We start from the raw sequence: 23,514 nt of genomic DNA, 5'->3' as shown, positions 1-23,514 counted from the left end.
ATATATAAAACAAGGTGAGAAGAGTGTTTCTGATACATAATATGACACCAAATTGCAAATAAGTCTCAATGGAGAGGTCTCTTGTGGTTGGCAAATTTCTTGATTATATCTTCTCTATAAGAAATGATAATCTACTAATCTAGGGTATGACCAATATTTCTGAGGGCTTATGTTTAATTCAGGATACCTGTTCAGCTTTGTCTAGTATTATTTGATATTTCTTTTTTCCATTTCTTACAAATGATTTGAAGTTTAATGTCTCCCTTCTTCTCTTTCAATAGACCTTTCTGAATCTCCACCAATAGCAACCATCCCTAAATCCTCACTCCATCACCAAAGCTTGAACACAATAATCTTGAGGTCTTCTTCTTTGACCTCTATCCTTGACCAAAATCATGGGTTAACTGAGCCTTTCTTGGCTTTAATAAATAGCAGGAAGAAGAAAGAAAAAGTGACCCAGCACAGCAGTAATTAGTTGTATAAGCAAAAGCAAACCTGGGAGATGACAGCTTTGGAAGTTTCCACTGTGCATATAAACAGTTGGCATAAACAGAGCTGCTTGCAGGAAAATCTTTATAGGTCACAAATGTTGGACAGATTGATGGCCTAGGCCAGACAATCTGTTTATCTAAGGCTGACTTACCCTTGGCCCTGAGTTTCTGGACCCTGACTGAGGGAATATTAGCAGAATCTGAAATCACGCTTCAAGAATAATCTTATAAAGAGGCATAATCTAATATGCTTTGATTTTAGTATCATATTTTAAATTTTAAAAGTTAGTCCAATGTTTAATTTTTAAAATTATTATTAAGCCAAAGTTCTGATAAATGACAATTCCCCATTACCTTAGATCCAAACTAGAAATCTCAAAAATCCCCTAAAATTCCATACTTTGGGTTTTGTGTACATATGTATGTATTTCCATGCCATTTTACTTTTCATTTTGTGAAAATTCTTAATGCCTTAATTCTTGCCAAAGCCAATGCTAAGAACCTCAAGAAATGCTTTTCTTGGAATATATCTAAGCATTTTACAAATGTAGGAATTCCATTTTAATACTTCAGATTTATTCTAAAGCTTAATTTTTCTATGTAAATAATAATAATAAGAAAAAACCTAAACTAAGTTGATGAGGCTTTATTCAATAAGAAAGGAAGTGTTCTGAAATACATTAAGAGGTTTTGGGATACCCTTTGTGGCAACAAGAGACTAATAATCATTGGGTTACAAACATCCAAATTTAAAATGTAGCTTCCATCTCTGTGTGAGCATGGAGAATGGTCAGATACAGTGAATGAAGTCTGACAGGGACTGAGACAAGAAGACAGAGGTGAAAGAGTTCACTAAATGTGCAGCCTATCACTATTTCTACTTTGATCTCTGCATCTGACTCTTTAAATGATGAAAAGTAAGCAAAATTTTGGTTGGGCCTCTCTAGTCTTTTAAGTGACCTTAATCTGAAGAGTGCTGTAAATGAATAGCCACAACACACAAAATGTTGTAGATATTCCAGCAAAGGCTGAACTCCAATCCAACAAGGTTATCACAGAAAGGAATTAATGAATCCTGCAGAGGAGACAACCATACCTGATTTATGTTTTTAGTAATATAGTTTAGTTTATAGTGGGCACACAATAAATATTTTCTGTTGTATAAATGAAAGACTCCTAGACCAGGTGACTTCTAAAATCCCTTCAAACTCTGAGATGCTATGAAAGCAAAAGTTGATCTATTGGTAAACTAAAATAATATAGGTACCAGTCATACATGTACTCTAAGGATGTTTTCTCTGGGGAAAGATGAAAGATTGAATAATAACTTATTTAGCCTCCTCAATAAGACTATCAAATGAATCTAGACATGCTGAAGATGTCCTACATTTTCAGAGCTATCACTTCACTTTTGTTTGGAATAATGCAGATTCAGCTTCCGGAATGCCAGGAGGATCAGGTTTTGATTCAAGATCAGGTTATAACCACAGAACGGAATGAGTGCCTGGCATTATGCCACTTGCTATTTTACACTTTAATCTTCAATTCCTACAAATAAAAATTCCCCATAGAATGTCTTGGAATGTCTTTAAAAGGTTCATGCTATTTAAAAAAAATCTCCATTTATATAAGTCGTTGATTTTGAGAAAAGATATACACAGAATTCTAGCTGCACCCACAACCATGGCATACTCAATAACCATAAAGGATTTTTCTTTTTGCCTTGTGACTTAAGTCTCTTCTGGAAAATCTTGTTATTTTTATCTTGGCATGTTTTGCCATGTTGACTCTTTGAAGATTAACCTGGCATGCAAATAGGACACAAGATGGATGTTCTAGCTTATTCGGTGTTTAGAATGCCTCATGGTGTCTGATTCACTGCTGTAGGTTTGTCATCCTTCCTCAACCAGTGTTTGAACTCCTCCCAACTCAACCAGTGTTTGAACTCACACCCATCCATCACCCTGATAGTCCTGTCCAGAGACGACCAGGTAAAATACAATAATCTGTCAAAGCCAGATGGTGCCAGTGGCAAAAGCGAGCCTCTCCCCCTACAGTGCTAGCAATACATAAATAACTAATACCGTCACATTTGACAATTTAATGAGTATAAATTTACCACAGCAGGAAAATCCTCCCCAAATATTTAAACAATTAACATGTAAAAGGAGAAATAAATAAGCATTTTGTAGTGGTGGGCAGGACTAAATTCCTCTTTCATTACTCATAGGAAATCCACTACCTCCCATGTCTTACACTGACAGATGGGTGGAAAGAAATTTATGGGATGCTACTGGTCAAGATTAAGGGACAGAAATCAAGAAGGACATAGAGGAAGGGGGAATGGATGTATTAGCTATACAGTATTGTAAGCTTACTGTTATTATTATATCTGAACAGAATTTAAATTCATTCACTCATTCAAGAAGTATTTATTGAGCATCTAACATGTGCCAGGCACTTACTCAGTGCCAGGAAGTATCAGTGACTAAGAGTTAGGGGGCCCTCATGGACTTTACATGTCACTGAGGTGAGCAGATAATAATAAATAATATCCTGGGTAGATAAAAGGATTAGAGAGAAAAATGAAGGTGATTAAAACAGGAGGAAAGGGGGGTATGGGTGGGGTGCTGCTTAATGTGGGGTGATGAAGAACAGTGTCCTTGATGAGTTCTACACTGGTGAGATCTGAGCAGAGCCCTGAGGAAATAGGGAACAAGTCATGAGAACAGGTGCGAACAAAGCATTTTAGGCAGAAGGAATCCTGAGTACAAATGTCCTGAGGCTATTGCAATATTCTAGGTGAAAACTACTTCTAGCTTGGGTGTAGGGCTTACTTATCAGTCAGATTTTTTGGTGCAAGCAATAGAAACTACACTGGGTTCAGATTATATCAGAACTTATATTTTTTTATGGGAAGGCCAGAAAATGAGGCTCCAAAAATAGGTAGGAAACAAAGAAAGCAGGCTGCACCCAAGAAGCACAGTCAATGTGAGATCACCAATGGTTAGGGCATCAATCGTGGGCACCACAGCCACCAGACCACAGATGGCTCTCACCACTGAGAGATGATTTATAATTGTCACTGCATCTTGGTACCATTCCTTGAAGATTCAAAGTGGTTGAGTCTAGGTCTTGAGATGTTCACATTCCAGTTGCCTGGAAATGATCAGCCACTTAGCTATTAAGTGTGAGGCAGGCTCAAATTTCTATTCATATTTTATTGGCCACAAGTGTAAGATAGACTAATTATAACTCTGAGTTCCAGACTCCAAGAACTGATACATATTAACCCTAAAGGGCATTCAGAACAAAGAGTGTATAAAACTTTAATCAGTAACAGGTAATATATTTCATTTCTCAGTTACACATTGCATGTGCATTAAGCCTCAGACATGTATACACAAACACACATGCACACACACACGCTATCCAAGGTCCAGAAAGTAGTCCTTGAAGAAGTCATACCAAAAGATACTTAGACATATGATTCATTTAACATAAGCACAAATCATCAAGAAGGAATAGCTAACATTAAATGTTTACTGTATGCCAGGTATATTTCTAAGTATTTTACGTGTCTATTTTATTTTTAAAAGTCCTTTATTGTTGTACTATTTAAGTCTTAATACCAATGAATAGTCTCTTATTCACAAAACTCACCCTCCAGGCCTCCAAGACAAGTTAGGCAGTCACATCTACAAAGAAGAAGCCCTAGTGTATTCCTATGATGGAAAACATCCCTGAACAATCAAGAAAACACAACTGAAATTAATAAAATTATCTACGAGCACATTTTGGAATACAGACTTTCAAATAAACACATATAGGTCTATCACCTTGTAATGGATAGTAGAGAGTGTTCCTTTTTAAAAAAAAAGAATTTTTTCTGTATTTTTAGCACTAATATGGTTTCTAGTTCAGTAGATGATTAATGTTTGTTGAATGAATAAATGACTTCCATATCATATTTGAGAATAAGAGTTATCTCCCAAAATTAGTCCTAATGAAAAAGACTAACTGAAAAATAAGGTGAGTCAAAAGGTGGAAAACAGAAATGGACCTTTTAGTCTTCATTTGTAAAAGAACCCTTTCCATTGATAAGCCACAGTAAGTGCTCATTTCACAAATTTAGAATACTTACAGATAGCTACATCCAGAAATTGAGAGCATGATCCGTTCACCCTTCTGAAAGAAGTAGTACGGATGCAGGAAGAAATTCCAGCACAGCCCTTTCTATGCTGAATGACTTCGAGCAGAGAACTTCCCAGTAACTGTACCATGAAAGGTTGGATGTAGTAGATCAATGTTTCTGAAACTCTGCTCCCTTAGGCTTCCTCCAAGGGGCCATAGGCATACAGGAAGAGTTGAACAGAAACAGCTCTGGGCCACTGGAGTCTGTTTAGTCACAGCAACATCTTTTATCTGTTTCATATATCTGGACTCTGAGAAATATCTGGGATAAAAGATTTCTGTGGCTAAAGACAAGTTAAAAAAAAAACCTAGAGAATCTGTAAGATCTCTTTAACTGTACTAATCAATGATAATTATGATTACGAGGCATATAGTGAAAGAGGATGACAATTTTCCCTTGGGTGATTAAATAAAAAGGTTTTATTAAGTTAAATACAATTAAATAAAAAGGTAGTTAGTTAGTAGCTTAAACTGGAGACCCAGTATGCGCAAGCATTGTGTAATGCCTTGTGAAACCTGAAAAGAGAACTCAAGAATGAAACTTAAGTACTGCTTAGGGAAACAGGAAAGGGCAATACATGTAATATAAGACACTAATGCTCTCTTTTTTTCCTCTGTATATGTGTGTACATGTATATAAATACAACATACACACACCACACACAAGCAATATGGGGGAAGAGGGAGGTTGCTATAGTGATTGCAGTGCAGAACCAGATGGGGAATGAGAAAATGTCTGCAATGATTTTATAAAGGAGATATTTCAACAGAAGTTTTGGAGGCAGAGCAAAGTTTGGCAAAATGGAGGAAAGAGAGCATTTCAGGTTGAGAAAATGGCACCACTTCAAGGTAGGAGGTAATAAAAGCTTGTTACATATATAAAGTGACTAAAAGATTTTCATTATTCCTTAGTCTAGTCTATTCTCTAATTTTCTTGTACTAGCACAGGACTGAACTGTTGAACCTCCATGGAATCCAAAGAAAACTCCCTTCATAGTTGCAGAGAATTTGGCTGAAATTTGGTTTAATCAGAAAAACCCAGATCTGTTGGCTATTCCTGGAGTATGATAAAATTATTGGCAACTTAAAATATACAGTGCCCTAACACTGCAGTATCTCTTGGTATTTATCAGTTGAGAAACACAGAGACTTGACGTGAAAATGGTTTTCTACTCTATATAGGGTTCAGCCTATGGAAAAGTCTGTGGAAAGGGAAGCAAAGAATGTTTGGCTAGATCAGTGGGATGGAAAAATGAATTATCTGCTAGAAATGCCTCCAAGTGGTTCACCCATGTCTGTGGGTCTTTCAAAGTTCCACCACATCCCACCAAACCAACCTCTCATAATGAAAACTTGCTTCTCTCATCTACTTTCTCAGTAACCTAAACTATTCATGCATCTTCTCCACCTCCCACATAATTACTGAAATAAAAATGTACAACTGAGAAAAGTGACTCATTTTTTTCAGCCGAAGTCTGCTTCATCTTGCTTTTCTTATGCTCATCCAGTCCCAAAGCAGGAAAATCATATTCTTTTGGTTATTCCCAAATTTGATTTTGGAGTGAGCATTACCCAGCCTATAAAGGAAATGTGTTTCCAAAGTTTGTTTTGTAAGTTAGCAGCTTGAAACTTAGAATATCATTTCCTTAAGGAATGTTCTAAGAGTATTTAAGCTTTCCAGACCAAAAAAATATATTTAATCTCTATGTGACTTAGCTTTAGTTCAAAGGGACCTGACTACCTAATGATGACAGACCATTCTCTCCATTCTTGATTCTTATAAAGTGTTCTTAAAAAGGTAACAGACTAAATTGAAAAATATTTCTGCCTTTCCAGAATTCCAAGGGAGAGCTCATTCCTTCTTGGTTCTGTACCCCAGAAGGAATCATATTTTTGTGTGTGAGATATATGTTAGATGTTGGTAATTCAATGATTGGCTGGTCATTTGTTTCTTCATTCCCCTGTAGGAAAATCTACCAGAATCTTTCCTTTTGTTTATCAGTTTGGGGATGTATACAACATCAGACAGATGAATGCTTCCATGGCACATATACAGGGGCCAGGAAATACAACCACACTTAAACATCAAAGTGCGTAAGTTTTCTAACTAGAAATAAGAGAATGAAAAGAAGAGGGAGAGAGTGTACATACAAATACAAATCATACCATTAACAAAGAGGAAGGATATTAAATCTCACCAAGATTCCTGTGAGAGCGGTACAAGAAGACATCAGTTTTAGATGTAAGAAAGGGCTGAAGATTTAGCACCAAGCTTAGGAGATAGATGACTGCGTTAAGAAGACTCTAGCTATTTATTTTAAACTGCTACCCATCTTGGCCCAGAGCATGAGATTATAGAGTCAATATGATTATCTTTCTACATTAAAGTATCCCTCTACAAAATGGTAACTATTATTTGCAACCAGCTAGTACCATTTGGGTAAAATCCAAGTCTGTGTTGTCTTAGTTCTATGTGAGGTATCTATTAGGTGCCCAGTTATAAACTGTGCCAGAGTGGGCAGGTTCCACGATTGATCAGTGGGAGTTGGCAGCTTTGCCTTAGAGAGAACCCAATTTTGCTATCACATGCTACTCAGCAGACACTGATCTTTGTTCATTTGTGCAGGCTCCGTTTACTCAATTCCTATTTAACAGGCACCTATGATGTACAAAGCATTGAACTAGGGCTGTACATAGGCAATAAATGAAACACAATTACTACTCTTAAGGAGCTCCTAATGTCACTGAAGAGATAGACATTCATGTAAATGAATACTTACAATAAAGTCTGTTGAATGTTGTAGTAGAGGTATGTACTACCACAACCACAGCACAAAGGAGAGGATCATCCTATCTTATTGGAAGACCAGGAAGTCTCCACAAAGATGAAAAGAGCTCCAATCACTTTAGAGAAAAAAATTGGAAATGTGTCATTTAGAAAAGGAGAGAAGGGAAGACATTCCGGGCAAAAGCAACAGCGTTTAGAAAGGGAGAAGGGACAAAATAATATGGGTTACTCCATGAAATTATACAATTGCTGTGGAGTCTGGGATTTGAAGAGGAGTGTATTTTGAAGTTTAAAGAGATAGGCTGGGACCAGAAAATTTACAAGTAAATAATTTTTTACTAAAATCAGATTGAGAGCACTCCTAAGAGAAAAAAACAGACAATGTGTTAGAAAGTGTCCTGGACACCACTCAGATGGATTTGTCACAAAGACCTCTCAAGAAAAAAGCCACAAAAAGATCATTCCAGGTAGAGTGACACCTGCAAAGTCCTTGAGGAAGGAATGTGCATGGTGTGTTTTAAAAACTAAGAGGATACATTTCCATGTTGCATCACCACAAACAGAAATTTAGCATTTTCTTCCTTTATGGATGGAGGCGACCAATGGCGGCAGTGCCTGAGATTCTGCCACCTGCGGAAGGGAGAACACTTCCCTGCCCCTCGACTGTGCGGGGGGCCCTCGTCAGGGACGCTGTGCTCACCCCCAGGGAGACAGCAGAACTGTAGCCTCCGTGAGCATCTCACTCATCGACGGCGAGTAAGAAAACACAGCTACTACTACACCACAAATTTACTTGTTCACATTTTTGATAACTGCATTTCCGTTAAATGGGTTTCCTTTGTAACCCTAAAAAATAAATTAATTAAATAAAAATTAAAACTAAAAGGAGGCCAGTAGACTTGGTGACCAGGAGTGTACAGTCATAAGTCAGACAAGGAAGCAAGGCCTGGATCCTGTATGATTTTATCAGCCTTGGTAATAATGAGTTTGGTTTTGATTCTAAGTGGAATGGGAAGCTCTCAAAAGTTTTTGAGTAGGGGAGACACATGATCTGATAGACACTTTTAAAAAGAAGCACTCTAACTACTGAGGGGAGAATGATTGTAAGGGGTTGAAGGTGTAAGAAGGGACATTAGAAGGGATGGTTATTGCCTTCAAGTCCATGAAAGATGATTGGGTTAGAGATGACAGAGGAGATGTAGAGAAGTGAAAAGATTCAAGACATATTTTTGAGCTAGAGACTGGGGATCAAGGAGAAATGAAAGGGAGCTTTGTTTTTTACTTACAGAAACTAGAAAAAGTAGTAGGCCTAATGATAAAAGGAAGATGGGAATGAATCAGGGTTCCATTTCCATTTAGATGACTGAATGAGAAGTGGGGAAAGATTTGGGAACAAGAAATGCTGACTTATTCTTAAGACATGTTGAGATCAGTGCTCCTGTGGGTCATCAGGAAAAGATTTCCAGTAGACAGACATAATTCTCTAGAGCCTAGAAGGTAGGTTTGGTTAGAAAGCCTGGGTAATTGAAGACCCACTAGTCCATGTGAGAGTTGTGGGTTTGGATTAGGTTTTTAATTGGAGCTTCTGTTGAATAAGGACATGAAAGAATAAAGGCAAAGGCCTAAGTAACACCCTCTTTTCAGAGATTGATAGAGAAAGAGACGAAAAAGAAGAACAAGAAAGAATGTACAAGCAATGATGAAGGAGAGAAAACCCAGCAGAAATAGGCATCATGGAAGCCAAGAAAGCACAGAAGTTTGAGAGGAAAGGCAGGTTCTGTGGTTTCGGATGTCCCAGGGAGCTTATGCAAAATAGCTCCACTTCTGAGAGTTTACTGAGTTTTCTCTTTGTCTTGTACACTTCCTTGGAGTCTAATACAGAGTTAGGGCAGGTAATAGATATCAAGAGATCAATCAATATGTGTTTCTTTTTTTTTTCACTTATTTTTATTAAGGTATGACTGATAAACACTCTTAGGAAGGTTTCATATGAAAAACAATGTGGTCACTACATTTACCCACATCATCAAGTCCCCACCCATACCCCAATGCAGTCACTGTCCATCAGTGTAGTAAGATGCAACAGATCCACTATGTGCCTTCTCTGTGCTACACTGTCTTCCCCGTGATCCCCCACACCATGTGTACTAAACATAATACCCCTCAATCCCCTTCTCCCACCCTCCCCACCCGCCTTCCCACACCCCTCCCCTTTGGTAACCAATAGTTGATTCTTGGAGTCTCCGAGACTGCTGCTATTTTGTTCCTTCAGTTTTGCTTCATTGTTAGACTCCACAAATGAGGGAAATCATTTGGCATTTGTCTTTCTCCACCTGGCATATTTCACTGAGCATAATGTCCTCAATATGTGTTTCTTGAGCCAGACACTGAACTCAATACCTCACCTTTGCAAATCAAAGAGAGAAAATCAGGTACACACAAATACAAATGGAGAATTTAGTAAGGCTCTGTTTAATGAATGCCAAAGATAAGGGACAGGAAGTATGTGTTAATGAAGATCTAAGAAAAGAAGAGGGCACAGAGAACTGTGGTCATCAGGACAGCCTTCACAAATGAGATAACTTTTGATTCAGGCCTCAGGTTGGGGGAGATTGAGCTAGGCAGAAAGGGGCTTTCCGAGTAGTGGGAATGAGAATGAACAAAAGCACAGGGAACTAATACTTAAATTCATACTAAGTCTGGCTGGGACAGAATGCTAAAGTGGAGGAGCTTTGCTACAGGACATGTTAGTTTTAGTCAGAAAGCCTTAGGCAAAACTTAGTTCAATACTTCTGTGTAAAACGAAATGACAGCACAATGAGATTAAATTTGCTTAAGTTCACAAGCCTAGACAGTGGCAGAGCCAGCAGGAGGCAAGGAGAGGATCGGGAAGTTGTACCAGACTCTGAGAAGCCTTGAAAAGCAATCATCAATAAATAAATTAGAATCCACCCATAAACAAAGAAAAACCATTGAAATTTTGAGAAATGGGAGTGAAATGTAAGATGGACTGGCAGGCAGTGTGCACAGGTGAAGGCAGAAACAAGGAATTCTGGTGAGTAGCCAACCTTCCTCACCTGGGGTTTCTCACCTGAACCATGGAACACAAAGCATGATGAGTGACTACTTTTTCCATTCTTACAGGATGGTAGGTACTGGTCTAGATGCATCGGAAAGAGGTTAATTCACTTCGTACAGTTACGGGCTTTTGGGTCTTTTTGCACATTAGGGCTTGGTTCTCTTTTAGATTGTAAATTGAGAATGGGAAAAAAAGGGGAGGACAAATTTGAAAGACACTGGAAATAGAATTTGGTAACTGACAGTTTGGCTTTTATGAAGGAAGAAAGAGTAATCTGTTATTTCCACTTTATGAGCTGGGACATGGAATATGCTGGTATCTCCAAAAGATATTAGAGGAGCCAGAGGTCTAATCTAGGGGGAAGATAATTAGTTTAGCATGACACCTTTTGAGGGGACAACAAAGAATAAAATGGAAAACGATATTTTTAATATCTGGGAATCTTGGATTATGGGAAAGTTAATTTTTCTATTGGTTTTCTGATGGTTCTTGTAGTTTGGTTCTTTATGGAGGGGTTTTTACAATATACCCCAAGTTCAGTAAAAGTAACAATTTTAATAAGACATATTTAATAAAATAAAGTCCAGTTTGTACATGACTCAGTCAGTTCCCAATGACAATGGAACAATAATGTAGGAGAATTATAGAGGCTTACAGGAAAACACTTAATTACCAAAAGATATAGTTTAGCATAAAATGGGACAATACCTATGATGACAAAATTGGCCTTTCTTTTTTTAGCCAAGAACCAATAGTTTCTTCTCACTTAGCTGAGGATAAAAGCTCAGTTTGGACCTAAGTACACTAGTGCCTGAAACCCTTGGATCCCTTCCTGAATGCTCTTCTTCTGGAGCTTATTCTATCTTCCAGATGACACTGGAAAATGAAGTCTGAGCCATCTGTGGTCATTAATGTTCCCATGACAGTTTTTACTAGAGGGTTATGGCCTGATTCCAAACCAAGTGATTCTATTTTATAATTCCTCCTCCTTTTCAATTACAGTAATCTTCATTTCCTCCAGTACACTGGTTTCACCCCAGAGGTGTAAGGTATGACATTCAAGACAGAAGAAAGTATGCAAGAAACTAAGTTATACTGTTTGTACACAGCTCTCCTGGTAACAATCCATCAATGAGGAGCAGAATCTAGCTGAGTTATCAAAAGCTATCACCCTGTATCTTTCAATCAAAGGCAATCAAAGCCATAAGGAATACTGAATTTAGATTAGCATGAAAGAATTACTCAAATGAATACTAAATACCAACCTGATTTCTGCAGAGTAACATTCCCAGGTAATAGAGAAAACAGAATTGCTTTCTCTTTCATTGGAGCAAACAAGTCCTCGAGATGTAAGGTTAAGGGATTGCAAATGGCACTCTTCAGAAAAAATTATGCTTGAAAAAAATCAAACCCCCAACTTGGATTTGACTAAGAAAGAGCCAATATATTTTAAATGAGATAATATCATTCTTTACTTCTTTTGAAAAATCTCAGAAATTTTTAGAAGTGTTACTCAAATAAAACTTTGGAAGAAAAATTCTCTTCAAATGTCGAGGTAAAGATGAAACAGAAGTTTACTATGAGATGCTTATAAAGTCTCAGTGTTCCTTTACACCTTAATTAAAATACTACTTTTTTCATTGATTTAAAAAGAAAGGACTTTGAAATGCAATGTCCACCCCAAATACACTCAATGCCTGTTCCCCTTGGGCCACTAGAACTTTAAGAATCTAGATAGAAAAGTGGGCTGCCCTCAGTACAATATGTACCCAGAAATCTAGCAGGAAGTTAATTACTGAGAAATCAAAAATTATCTCTTTAAAGAAATTCTGATTTGATGTTTTTTCTTTCTTTTCTTCCTTGCTTTCTTCCTCACTCTATCCCTCCCTTCCTTTCTTTCCTTCTGTTTCTTTTTCTTTGTAAATAATGGATACAGTTGCCTCTACTGGAGTTTGAGTAGAACTGTACAGTGCACCATTTGGAGTAGCTGCCAAGAATCTAGTTGGGTGCTTGAGAGGAGCTTTTACTTCTCAGATTATACTCCAGGCAGGTAAATAGGTTCTGAAACCAAAGCTAAGTAAGAGTGGGAGAAGGATTTGTGTTCTCACAGCTCCTTGTCTAGGCTAGTTTCTAGGCTACTTGTGCTAAGAGGTTCTGAAGCCATTTAGAAAAGCAGTCAATTTCTGAGTTTGCTTAGTCTTTGGAGATCTTTTTTTTTTTAATTTGCCTCATCTAGCCCTTTCATATAGTCATTAATGAGAAGACATTAGGGTCTTTCAAATTCTTTTTAAAAATAACATTTTTGAATAGTTATTGGAGCTGAGATTACAAATAATGGATGTAAGGCTAATTATCAGAATTCTACATTTAGAGCAAACTGGTGCATATGGAGACAAGAGCTCAATATTTTAGAAAGTGCCAATTTACTAAAAATAGATAAATATGATGATTATTGCTGGAATTAATTCAAGGACACTCAAAATGAGATGACTAATATAAAGGGGTAGCATTTTTCTGATATAAATCAAAGGGGAATGTTTTACACCCATTACTGCCCAAACCTTTTACAGAAATGGACCCCACAAACTATAAAAGAAAAGTCAGAGCAAAGCCAACCATGTCAAATTAGCAAGAATCTATGGTAGCTAGAATTTCCTTTAGATAGATGATACCTGCCAAAATTCAGTTTCTGGAAAACAGTGACAACCCAGCTTGTCAAGTCCAGGTGTGGAAATTTTCCCTAACCATTCTTTCTGAGGCATAAAAGCTCATGAGGTCAGTTGTCTGTGTGGTTACTGCTTCCTTTTCAAGTGGTCAATGATGATAACCCTACAAATAACAAGAATATGCAACACAGGCCAAACTGAAAACAACCTAAGGGAAAAATTAGTGATGCCCCACATTTGATGTAAGTCCCTCCTGATCTGGGTAGCTACCCTACTGTGCACATATAGGTGCAGGAGGCTCTTAGCCAGTTTACTCTCTCACTAGATTTATAGGTATGGGTTTCCAGAAAGTTTGTCTAAAACCATGTGACCTGTCCCTTCCTTCAGTCAGAGATGATTGGTCCATTGGTAACTAGCTGATCCAAGAAGGATCAATCAGATTCATTCATTCTCTAATATTCTGTCAATTTGTATGTGTGTGTCTGTGTATACATATATGTATATACAAACAACTACAACTATAATTAAATAAATCATTGTTTCCCTCCAGCAATCAGCTTATTTCCAAATTTCTATGTAAGATATCTTTCTATTTAACTCTATATAAACTCCCTATATGAAAGTATTTTTCAAATTTTGCATGATAGGAACTTTGACTTCTAGGAAAAACACACTCTCGTGGACAAACATGATCCAATTATTATACTTAAAAGTATTTTCAAACAATATCTATTAAGAAATAAGATTCTTTGGGTTGAAAAATTCCATTGCTTCTATGAGAATTTGATAAATTTTGTCTTATTAAATTGGTAACTCATACCAATCAACCAGTGACACTGGAGAACTGAAACGCCCTTTGTAGAGATCCTGAGAGCTTAGAAGATTATTTCTGGCATTTAGAGTTGAGTTGGAAAAGGTTCAAGATTGTATATCACTTCTGATCCAGGTTAATTCCTGATACAATGAGAGAACCTGAAGTTGTATGAAAATGGTGCACAGACCTTCATCTTTGAACTGTGCTTCTCCCAACTAGACTTCATCTCTATGTTCAGTCTCCCAACCAGCCCCACATTCCCTCTCTACTCTTCTGCCTGACTGGGCCTTCATGTGATGGATGTGAGCACAGCATGCCTGGTAATCTTAGTGCTGAGAACCTAGTTTGGAAATGGGGTGGGGGTGGGGATGGGGATGGTGAAGAAGCAGCCAACTTATCAGATAAAGAGAGGAAATATAATTGTGAAGAAAAGACTAAAACAGACAAAGATAAAAAAAATAGTGGATATTTCTAATGCATTTGAACTGATCCTTGGGGAGGTCTCATGACAATTTAAATAGATATGCTATGCTCTCATCTATTAGCATAGCTAATATTTACTCTGTAGAGAACACAGAGGAAGGATGGGAATATAGAGAGCAAGGATACTTCTTTGCATAGAACTAAAAATATTTTAGGTTTCACTGTTAAACCCCTCAATTAATAATAATACTTTACACTTGAAAAAAACACTGTTTGCAAAACACTTTTATTTTTATCACATTATTTGAGCCTCACACCAACCTAATAGAAAGGGGAAGTCAGGGTTTGGAGTGTTCTTTTTAGGTACCCACTACATAGATGAATAAACTGAGGCTCAGGAAGATTAAATTACTTACCTAACATCACACGACAAGCAATTAGCAGAGCCAGGTCTAGAACCCAGGGGAAGGGTTTATTCCACTACAAAGACATGAAACAGGACAGTAAACAAACAACATCTAAGAAAATAAGATCTACAAATAATTAAGGATAGGACATCTGGAGGGTCACACTCCCATACTACAACCCGAATTCACTGCAACTGTGCCGCTCCCGTCTACACAGAGTGACTTGTAACTTTGACCACAGCCACCTGGTGAAGAGGACCAACAGAGCTGAGTGTGCACTTACACACAAAGCCAAGTCTGAACTGGTCCACAGAAATGGTCTTCCACCCCAAAACATCTCCCCTAATAGCCTGTTATGATCTCTCCCTTCCTACTTTTATTCCCTCAATAACTATTTTTTATTGATAAGCTACTATGTGTCAGACATGGTTTAAAATACCTGTTTTGTCTACACTGGAACGTTGCAAGGGACAGTTTTTCTTTAAGTTCTCCTCTCATAGCCTCACCCACTAAACACTAGCATGAGCGGGTATAGCTTAATCAGAAAAAGTCCTCTTGGAGAGGAGAAGAGAATAGGAAAACTGGAAGAGAAAGACTGAAAAAAATTGAACGCATGAACCAGATACAGAATCAGGGTGTGGAGATTAGGAAACACTATTCAATTTTAGCAGTTGAAGACAAACTTTGCCTATAAATCATTTTATCTGACTGCTCTTCTTCTCAAGGCCAAGCCAATTCAGTTAGAGAAAATATACTACTTAGAGTCTGGCAAAGAGTATTTTCATGGAAAGCTGTGGTTGCAATTTGCCCTGTATTCGTCCACAATTGGCCTACTTCAAAATCCAAATCCCTCTATTCAAACCTAAGAAAGATAAAGTTTATCTGAACCTAATTCATTAACAGACATCTGAGGGACTACTTACCACCTGACCTCTCTTTACCTCCATGCAAAATTTCTCTTTGTGGTTTATTATTATTATTATGTGGATACTTCAGTGGGAAGGAGAGAAGCCCAAATGAAGGTAAAACAAATTATTGAACACAGGTTCCTGAGCACAGACCAACACTACATGCATGTTTGAAGTTTGTGTGTTCAATGAAATAAATTAAGTAAAAGCAGTGAGAGATTGAGACAAGGTCTATTGGGAATAGTTGTGGGGCAAAGCAACAGGTGTAAGCATTTGGAGCCCACAAGGAAGGGCAAGAGAAGTTCAAGACAATGGTAACCACGTGTCCAACCTGGGACTGCTAAACCTCAGAGGGTGGGGCATTCAGTGTTGGTTGGTAGGGGAAGAAAACATGGGAGGTTTCCAGATTGTACCCGTTATGGAATTTTGGAGAATCACAGCATAAATGGACTCATTTTGTGCCTGCTTTTATTAAAAACTGATGGTTGTCATGTCTGTATGCCAATAAGAATCAGTGATGATCAGGTCTACTTCAAAATTTGATGTCAATAAATTACATCAAAAAATCTACCTCTGGTTCCATTTAGTTAAGATACACCACAATTTGTGAAAAGTCTGTAAACCTGGTTCCCTATTTATTTAGCAAACAGATTATCCAGTTAAAACCAGTTACTTTATGTGTCAAGCAGTACGGCAGGCACTGGAGTTAGAAAAAGGATTGAGATAGCACTCCCCCCCTTAAGCAGCTCACAGTATGGACACCAATATGTGAAAAAGCATATGCTATATAGTGCAACGAATGATATAATAGTACAAAATATAGCATAGTCACAGGTAAGCAGAGAAAGAATCAGAGAGGTCAAGAGTGGCTTCAAAGAGCTAACTCTTTCTTACAGAGGAAATGGTAATTTTCCAGGCTGAGAGGGAAGTACAAATGGGCAGAGTGTGTAGAACGAGCAAAGGCACCAAGGGCCCGAAGTACTGATGTGGTGGTGGGAGGTGGGAGGAGGGCACCTGAGGATGGCCCTGGAAAGGTAGCAAGAGTAGCTTACGGCATCCCTGATAAGGAAGTCATATTTTTGCTCACAAGTTAACAGGGAACCACTGGTGGATTTTAACAAGGAAAGTATTATAACCAGTTTTGTGTTAGCTAAAGTGCAGTGTTATTTACAAGGAGCACTGACGGAGAGGAAGATGGACGTATGGAGCCCATGTAAGAAGCTATTGTCTTGTCCAGATGAGAGGAGATGAAAGTCAGAACTAGGTTATTTATGATGGGATTGAAAAGTCAGAGGATGGATTCACAATCTTTTAAATTAGCATCAAAGGATTTAGTCAGTAGATACCAGGATTGAAGGAAAGGACTACAGTCAGAAACGCTCCCATGCTCCAAGGGCTTGGAAGCAGGATAGATGGTGTTAGAGCATATGGGTAGGAATTTGAAGGAAGACAAAGGGGCACGAAACAGAAGACACTGTGTACGGTTTTGTACATAACAAACTGAGGCGTCTCTGAAATACACAGATAGAGGGTTTCTATGGCAGATCAGGAGCTCAGGAAAGATACCCAGTCTACAGATTTGGAAATCACACCCACTGATGGTTGAAACTCCGGACATGGATGAGGTCACCTAGAATTAGCGTGTAGAATGAGAAGAGAAATGGATCCAGATCATCCACCAGGAGATACATATATTTGGGGGGAGGAAGAGAGCGAGAGAAGCCTGAGAAGGACCTATCTGTGAGGGGGGTGGAGAGCCGTCACGGGCGCCCAGAGAGGAGCTTTGGGAAGGTGGATGGACAACAATACAAAATGCCAAAGAGGCAGCAAATAAGACGTAAACAGAGGAGTCGCTGGATGTGGTGTCTTTTTCAGAACATATTTCAATGGAATTATGGGAACAGAAGCTTTATTAAAGTAAATGGAATAGTGAATGGGGGGTGATGAAGAGGAGGATTCAACTAGGACCAGAAGGAACCACTCTGGTGGGAAAAAGGCAGCCTGGAGTTCTTGAGGAACTCGTAATTCTAAGCCATGCTTCACATTTCAAAACTTGGAAGGAAAGTTTTCTTACACTTGTACTGCTGTTTGGTTTCACATCGATTTTGTTTAATCCTTACAAAACCCTTGAAGGCAAGTAGAGTGGGGTTTTGCTTGGTTTTGATTTTTATATTTTAGTCTACAGGAGGAAACTGAAGCCCTAGATCATATGATTCATTCAAGATCACAGAATCGGTAAGTGGCATCAACTAAGGACTCTCAGCACAGTGCTCTTCCCAGCATCTCGGAAGATGATGAAGACTGTGTGAACAAACGCAATGGTGCAGAGACAATCTGACCATACTCCAGAAATTCAGGAGGGGGAATCTCTGCTCACAGTTTCTTCTTTGATTGACAAGACATGCTTGCATGCCTGAATGATGTCTCTATGACACTAAATAGGGAAGTGAGTGGTTAAAAGTTGTATCTTCTCTCGAGATAACCTGGATGCACAACCTTTGAAATGTTCCTATAATATTAGAGGAAGATTTTATACTTGCCTTACTTTATCAGTATGAGGGGACATCTGGTTAATACATATGCTCTACCATTGCCTAAAAGAACGCCTCCCCCATCTTCATGGGGCCAGGCAAAACTGAAGTATGTGGAGCCATCCACCCCAGGCATAACACTGACAATTTCGCTGTGGAGGCAAAGGAGAACCTAAGCCACTCTCCCACACAGTGAACAGGAGCACTGCCTTTTAACATAAAGCATGAAAGGAGGATTCTGTAGTTTTGCTAGCTCAGCAAGAGAGAAAATTAACCCTACATTTTCTTATCCCAGTTGCCTCAGCATGGGTAGGGAGTGGAGGGCTGGGAGTTGCAGACCGACAGCATGAGAAAGCAGGGCTCATTGTGCATGCACCCTGATATGGGGGAGAAGGAATTACAGTCACCAGATAAGAACACATTTTTAGATTCACCATGAATTTTCTAAGGTTCTCTGCAAGTCTAGATAATTTGGCAGAAAAAAAAGAGCCTTTTAAATGATTTCTTCTTCTGTTTAAATTTGGAAATGTGTGGTAGAGATCACCATTTTTTTAAAAATGAAGAGTTTCCATTATATTAAGTAGCATGCCTCCATTTAATTAATTCACTTAGTCTCTGGGCAACACTGGGTGTGGCTCAGTGAGATTTAGGAGGAATCCAATTCATCACTAGGAAGAATCGTCTGCACCAAGCAGCAAGCAGCATCCTTCCACACCTTTCCAACACTGCAAGGGGGAGGTGTACGGAGGCTGCAATTCTAAACCACAGATCACAGTCTCTAAGATCAGAATCATTTGTTGCATGAGGGAAAAGGCAGATGTTGGTGGGGTTGAAGGGTAGGAGTAGAGGGGCTACTTGCTTGCACTGGTATTCTTTACACTTCAATTACAAATTAAAGTCATTTTTTTTCAAACAAAGGAAACACCTCATAGTTTTCTTGCTCTGTGGACCCAGATCACATCGTGCAAGTTTTTCATCATCTGCAACACGCATGGTAATTATGCTATTTAAAGTTAGCCCCAGGATATTTGAAATCATAAGCTCATAAAATCTCAGGGGTTCTTTGATTTTATTCCTCCTTTGCCCACTCCTTTACCATGTTCTCATCTCCCCCTGCTCCCATTCTCTTCTTCCTGCTATAATGATCTCTAGTGGTAATTAATGGTTAATAAAGACCATTTATGCTTTCTTCTCACCCACTTGCAATGTATTACAACTCAGAAATGTAAGATTGCTTCTTTATGCAGCTCAAGTGGAAGAGGAAGGAAGTGCAATCCCTCCATCCCCCCTCCCACATTTCTGCTGGATTTTATGGGTGTGGCAGAGTTTAGACCTTTGCAGGTTTTTGCCCTTGTTTTATTCCCTGTTAAAGGACTAAGATGATGAGTAGATGGCAGAAGGATAAACACAGAGTCTGCCATAAATGATACAAGATCATTTCACCCACAAGTGAGAAACCTGTGTGAGACTTAAATACTCACGCTATATAGATGCTAGTCTGTGGTGTGGAGCCCACGCCCAGATACACCATTTCCTTTAGTCTGATTTAATGGTATCCCAAATACTGACTTATGTGAATGATACCCAACCAGGGTCAATAGAAAACATGACCCTTTCACCCAGAAGTACATACATATATAAAATATATGGGCAAAATAGGACAATCTCTATACCTTTCATTTTCTCTCATATGAATTATGCTAAAACACATGGAGGCATGTGGAAACCATACAGAGTACATACAGAGTACATGAAGCATGTGGATACTCTACACATTTACATGCAGATTTCTACAACTCCCCAAACACACAATTTCAGCTTCATCCCTTTGCACTTCCGAGTGAACCTTGGGCTGTCAGGGAAATAGAAGCCATGTAAAGGCAGCTGGCCCCTTTTGGGGAAGGGAATTCCTTTAGCATCAATTTCCTTTCTAAAAATCGTGCTTGGATTCCTTTGTGGAAGTGGCTGTGTATTTCCTTGTGTGTGTACACATAGGGTGGCAGAAGTTGTAAACCAGCATATTTTTCTGTTCAACAATTTAAGCCTTTTTTTAATGACTAGCATTGGCTTCCTTAAGACTCTGACTCCTAGATTTTATTTCTTCAGCTCAGCAGTGGGGTACCCTCAGAACGTTTCCTTGACAGTGTTTCACCCAGCCACCTGTATATATTGCATTTATGTATCAGAATGGAGACAAGGATATGGAATGTCCTGGTTTGTAAAATGAGGCAATTGAGCAAACCTCTGCATCCGTAGAGCAGTGTAGGGAAGTGCTGCATGTAAGACTTTAGAGCTCTTCCCCAAACACCTCTACACAGCCCACAGGCAAATCCATCACCTATCCCACCCCGTGTCTGCTACTTTGGTATTTCTCTATTGACTTATTTATTTTAAAAGCCCTAGGTGCCTGCTACTTTATTTATTTATTTATCTTTGCCACACCGCTCCAACCTCCACACCCACTGCTCTGATATTCTGTTTCTGTCTCCCTTCCCCTTCTCCTCCTTCTCCTTCACCTCACTCCCCACCCTTCTTTCCAGGGCGCTGGCTAAATGTGCAAAACTGGCAAGCTGTTTCTTCTCCCCTCCCCGCCACCCACTTCGGATTCAGCGAGTGTATTACAAATTGCCCCATATCCAATACCTGCACAGGAATAATGCCCAAATCCCATCTCTTGCACCCACCCCTAAAGCAATCTATCTGCAAAGGGTTTTTCTGACCAAGACTGCCTCCCTTCCCACCGGCGCGGCGCGCGCACACACACGCGCGCGCGCGCACACACACACACACACACACATACACCCACCCATATCCCACATCCATTTTTCTCCTTAACCTTAGCCAAAATCAGTCAAACGTGTTCCAATAAATGCTTGAAAGCTCCACTGGAGAATGCCACAGTGCTGCCTGTCCCTGCAGAATACCGTTCTCGTCCTTCCTCCCCACCCGCATCCCAATCAAGTTTCTAAAATATCTTTCAAGGAATAAGCGAACAATTTGAAATGGAAGAAAAACCTGGACAGTGGGGGAGGGAGGCAGGAGCGGGCCTTGGTTTCTTGCTTATCTTCTAAGTGTCCCTCTTCCTGACAGAAATGAGTCACCATGCTTATCATCCCAAACGTTAGCCCGTCTCTGGTCACTGACAATCCCAGGAAAGATACAAGGGAAGGGGAGAGGAGAAAGACCTGATTTCCAACAGGTAATACTCGGCCCGTCTTTCCCATCCCGTCTGAGCCCAAAGCTCCTAGGGGCGTGGTCCATCCTCTCCTCCGACCAGCTGGTGCACAATCGGTCGCAAAGCTGGGGAAGGGGATTTTCCCCTTCCACCCGGCAATTCCTCCCCCTGCCCCGGTTATCTTCGATTCTCTTTTTCAAAAAAAATATCAACCACAGTTGCATTCATTCATTCATTCATTCATTGGAAAATAAATAAATAAAACCTTCACATTTTTTCCCATTAATACCTGCGCCCATTTGGAGCTCATGCATGTACAAAATAAGGCTTCTTCCGCAGCACATGTGAGAAAATTGTACCACGGAACAAGCGACACTCACTACTGAATACTATTCCTTCAACCCAGTTTTTTTGGTAAATGATATAAAGGATTGCCTCCCCATCTTGTAGGTAGAACCCACATCTTTTCCCCCCACACCTCTTTCTGTATCCACACCGTCAAAACCAGAGACCGAAATCCCTGAACATTTACTAATTGCCATTAAAAAAAAATCTTATTTCTAGCCAAACAGAAGTATTTTTTTTTTCTAACCTCATCCTAACTGGTAGCAGCATTCCAAAACCAGAGCGAGAAAGCAGAGAATACAAGCTGGGATGCACCCATCAGTTACCATATGCTAAGGAAACGTGAGCACCATGGCCAGAGCAGAAGCAGTTAAAATATTTTCTCTGCCTTTACAGGGAAAGACTGTACTCTGGTAATTTCACAACAGCAAGAAGTAAAAATCTTTAGCTCTACCTGTTTGGTTCTTCTCATGCAGCACAGCATGGTCGTACCGTCCCTCGCCTTCTTCCTGCCTTCTCTCCTTTCCTCCTCTCTTTCTTATTCCCCCCTCTCCACCTCTTTTCTGCTCGCTTGCTCACTCGCTTTCTCGCGCTAGCGCGCTCCCTCCCTCCCTCCCTCCCTCTCTCCCTCACACACACCAGGGCAGTTAGCAGCAACTGTAAGGTCCACAGCTATTGCTCACCGCACATGCTCGCTCGCTCTCTCTGGCTCTCTCTCTCCTCTTGCCTCTCTTCCCCTCTTTTCTCTCCCTCCACCACCCACTCTCTATCTGTCTTTTTCTTCCCTGTCTTTCGGTCTCTTTCTCAGAATTGTTCACTAGCTTCAGTGACTAATCACTTCCCCCCACCCCCACCCCCACCCCCATCCCAGACTGTCACCCCCCTCCCAGTCCCCTGCCAGCCTCATGAATATTTAAACATCTCCAATCTGGACCCAATTACCCACCGGCTTTCCCACTGCATTGAGAGGGTGGAGGGGTGGGGGTAGAGAAGTATATTCCAGCCAGTTCAGGAGATTGGATGGAATATGTTTTAGGGAAGAGGGAATTGAGGAGTGCTTGCATTTCTTTATTAACTCTTTTCTTTTCCCAATGTCATAAAAGCAAAGTATAGCTATTCTGAATAAGTAGTCTGACTTATACAAGTTATATCTGCTATTTAGATTTTATGTAGTTAATAATTCTGAGGGTTAAGTTCTCTCAAAAATATGAAATAATATGTAAACATCATATGCCATATATATACTATTCTCAGTAGTCACATAAGCTAAAATATACACATAGAAGCTCAGATATGCACAAACAATGTATCTTATATATGCTCCAATATCCCTGACAAATCCTCATGAATATACAGCATTTAAAATGTTCTGAGCACTTGAGTGGAGAAAAAATAACTAGTTGTCAGGAATTAGCATCCATATCCAAAATCACATGGTTGAATTTTTCCTTAATGCATATATACCTGTTTGAAAACTGGGGCTTTTTCTAATTTTACTAAGGAAGAAGAGCACATTTGAACAAGTCTGTGTAATGTTAGTGGTGCCCAAAATGATATTTTACAGTTTAGGCAGGAAGAATAAAAGTAAACTCATCTGTTATAAGAAGAGACATCATGGAGTCTACTTGAGTTCCTCCTGTGGTCTTTCACAATTTGGATTGAGGATAATATGACTTAAAAAAAAGTGTATAAA

The 23,514-nt window shown here is 39.3% G+C and overlaps 1 protein-coding gene across 2 annotated transcripts in view; it reads right to left on the bottom strand.

Annotated features, from left to right (window-relative positions):
- The window catches only part of GAP43 (growth associated protein 43), an 89,594-nt gene extending 67,164 nt beyond the window's left edge, over window positions 1-22,430 (bottom strand). For both annotated transcript variants that reach the window (XM_036883469.2, XM_036883468.2), the window contains exon 1: window positions 22,276-22,430. In XM_036883469.2, coding sequence (XP_036739364.2) covers window positions 22,276-22,305 — 30 coding nt within the window. In that variant the 5' untranslated portion in view covers window positions 22,306-22,430. The remainder of the gene's footprint in view (window positions 1-22,275) is intronic.
- Window positions 22,431-23,514: the final 1,084 nt, after the last annotated feature.

Source organism: Manis pentadactyla, chromosome 1, assembly GCF_030020395.1.
Source record: "Manis pentadactyla isolate mManPen7 chromosome 1, mManPen7.hap1, whole genome shotgun sequence".
NCBI lineage: Eukaryota > Metazoa > Chordata > Mammalia > Pholidota > Manidae > Manis > Manis pentadactyla.
The sequence above is the reverse complement of the archived record's forward strand: the minus strand, read 5'-3'. Positions and strand labels throughout refer to the sequence as shown.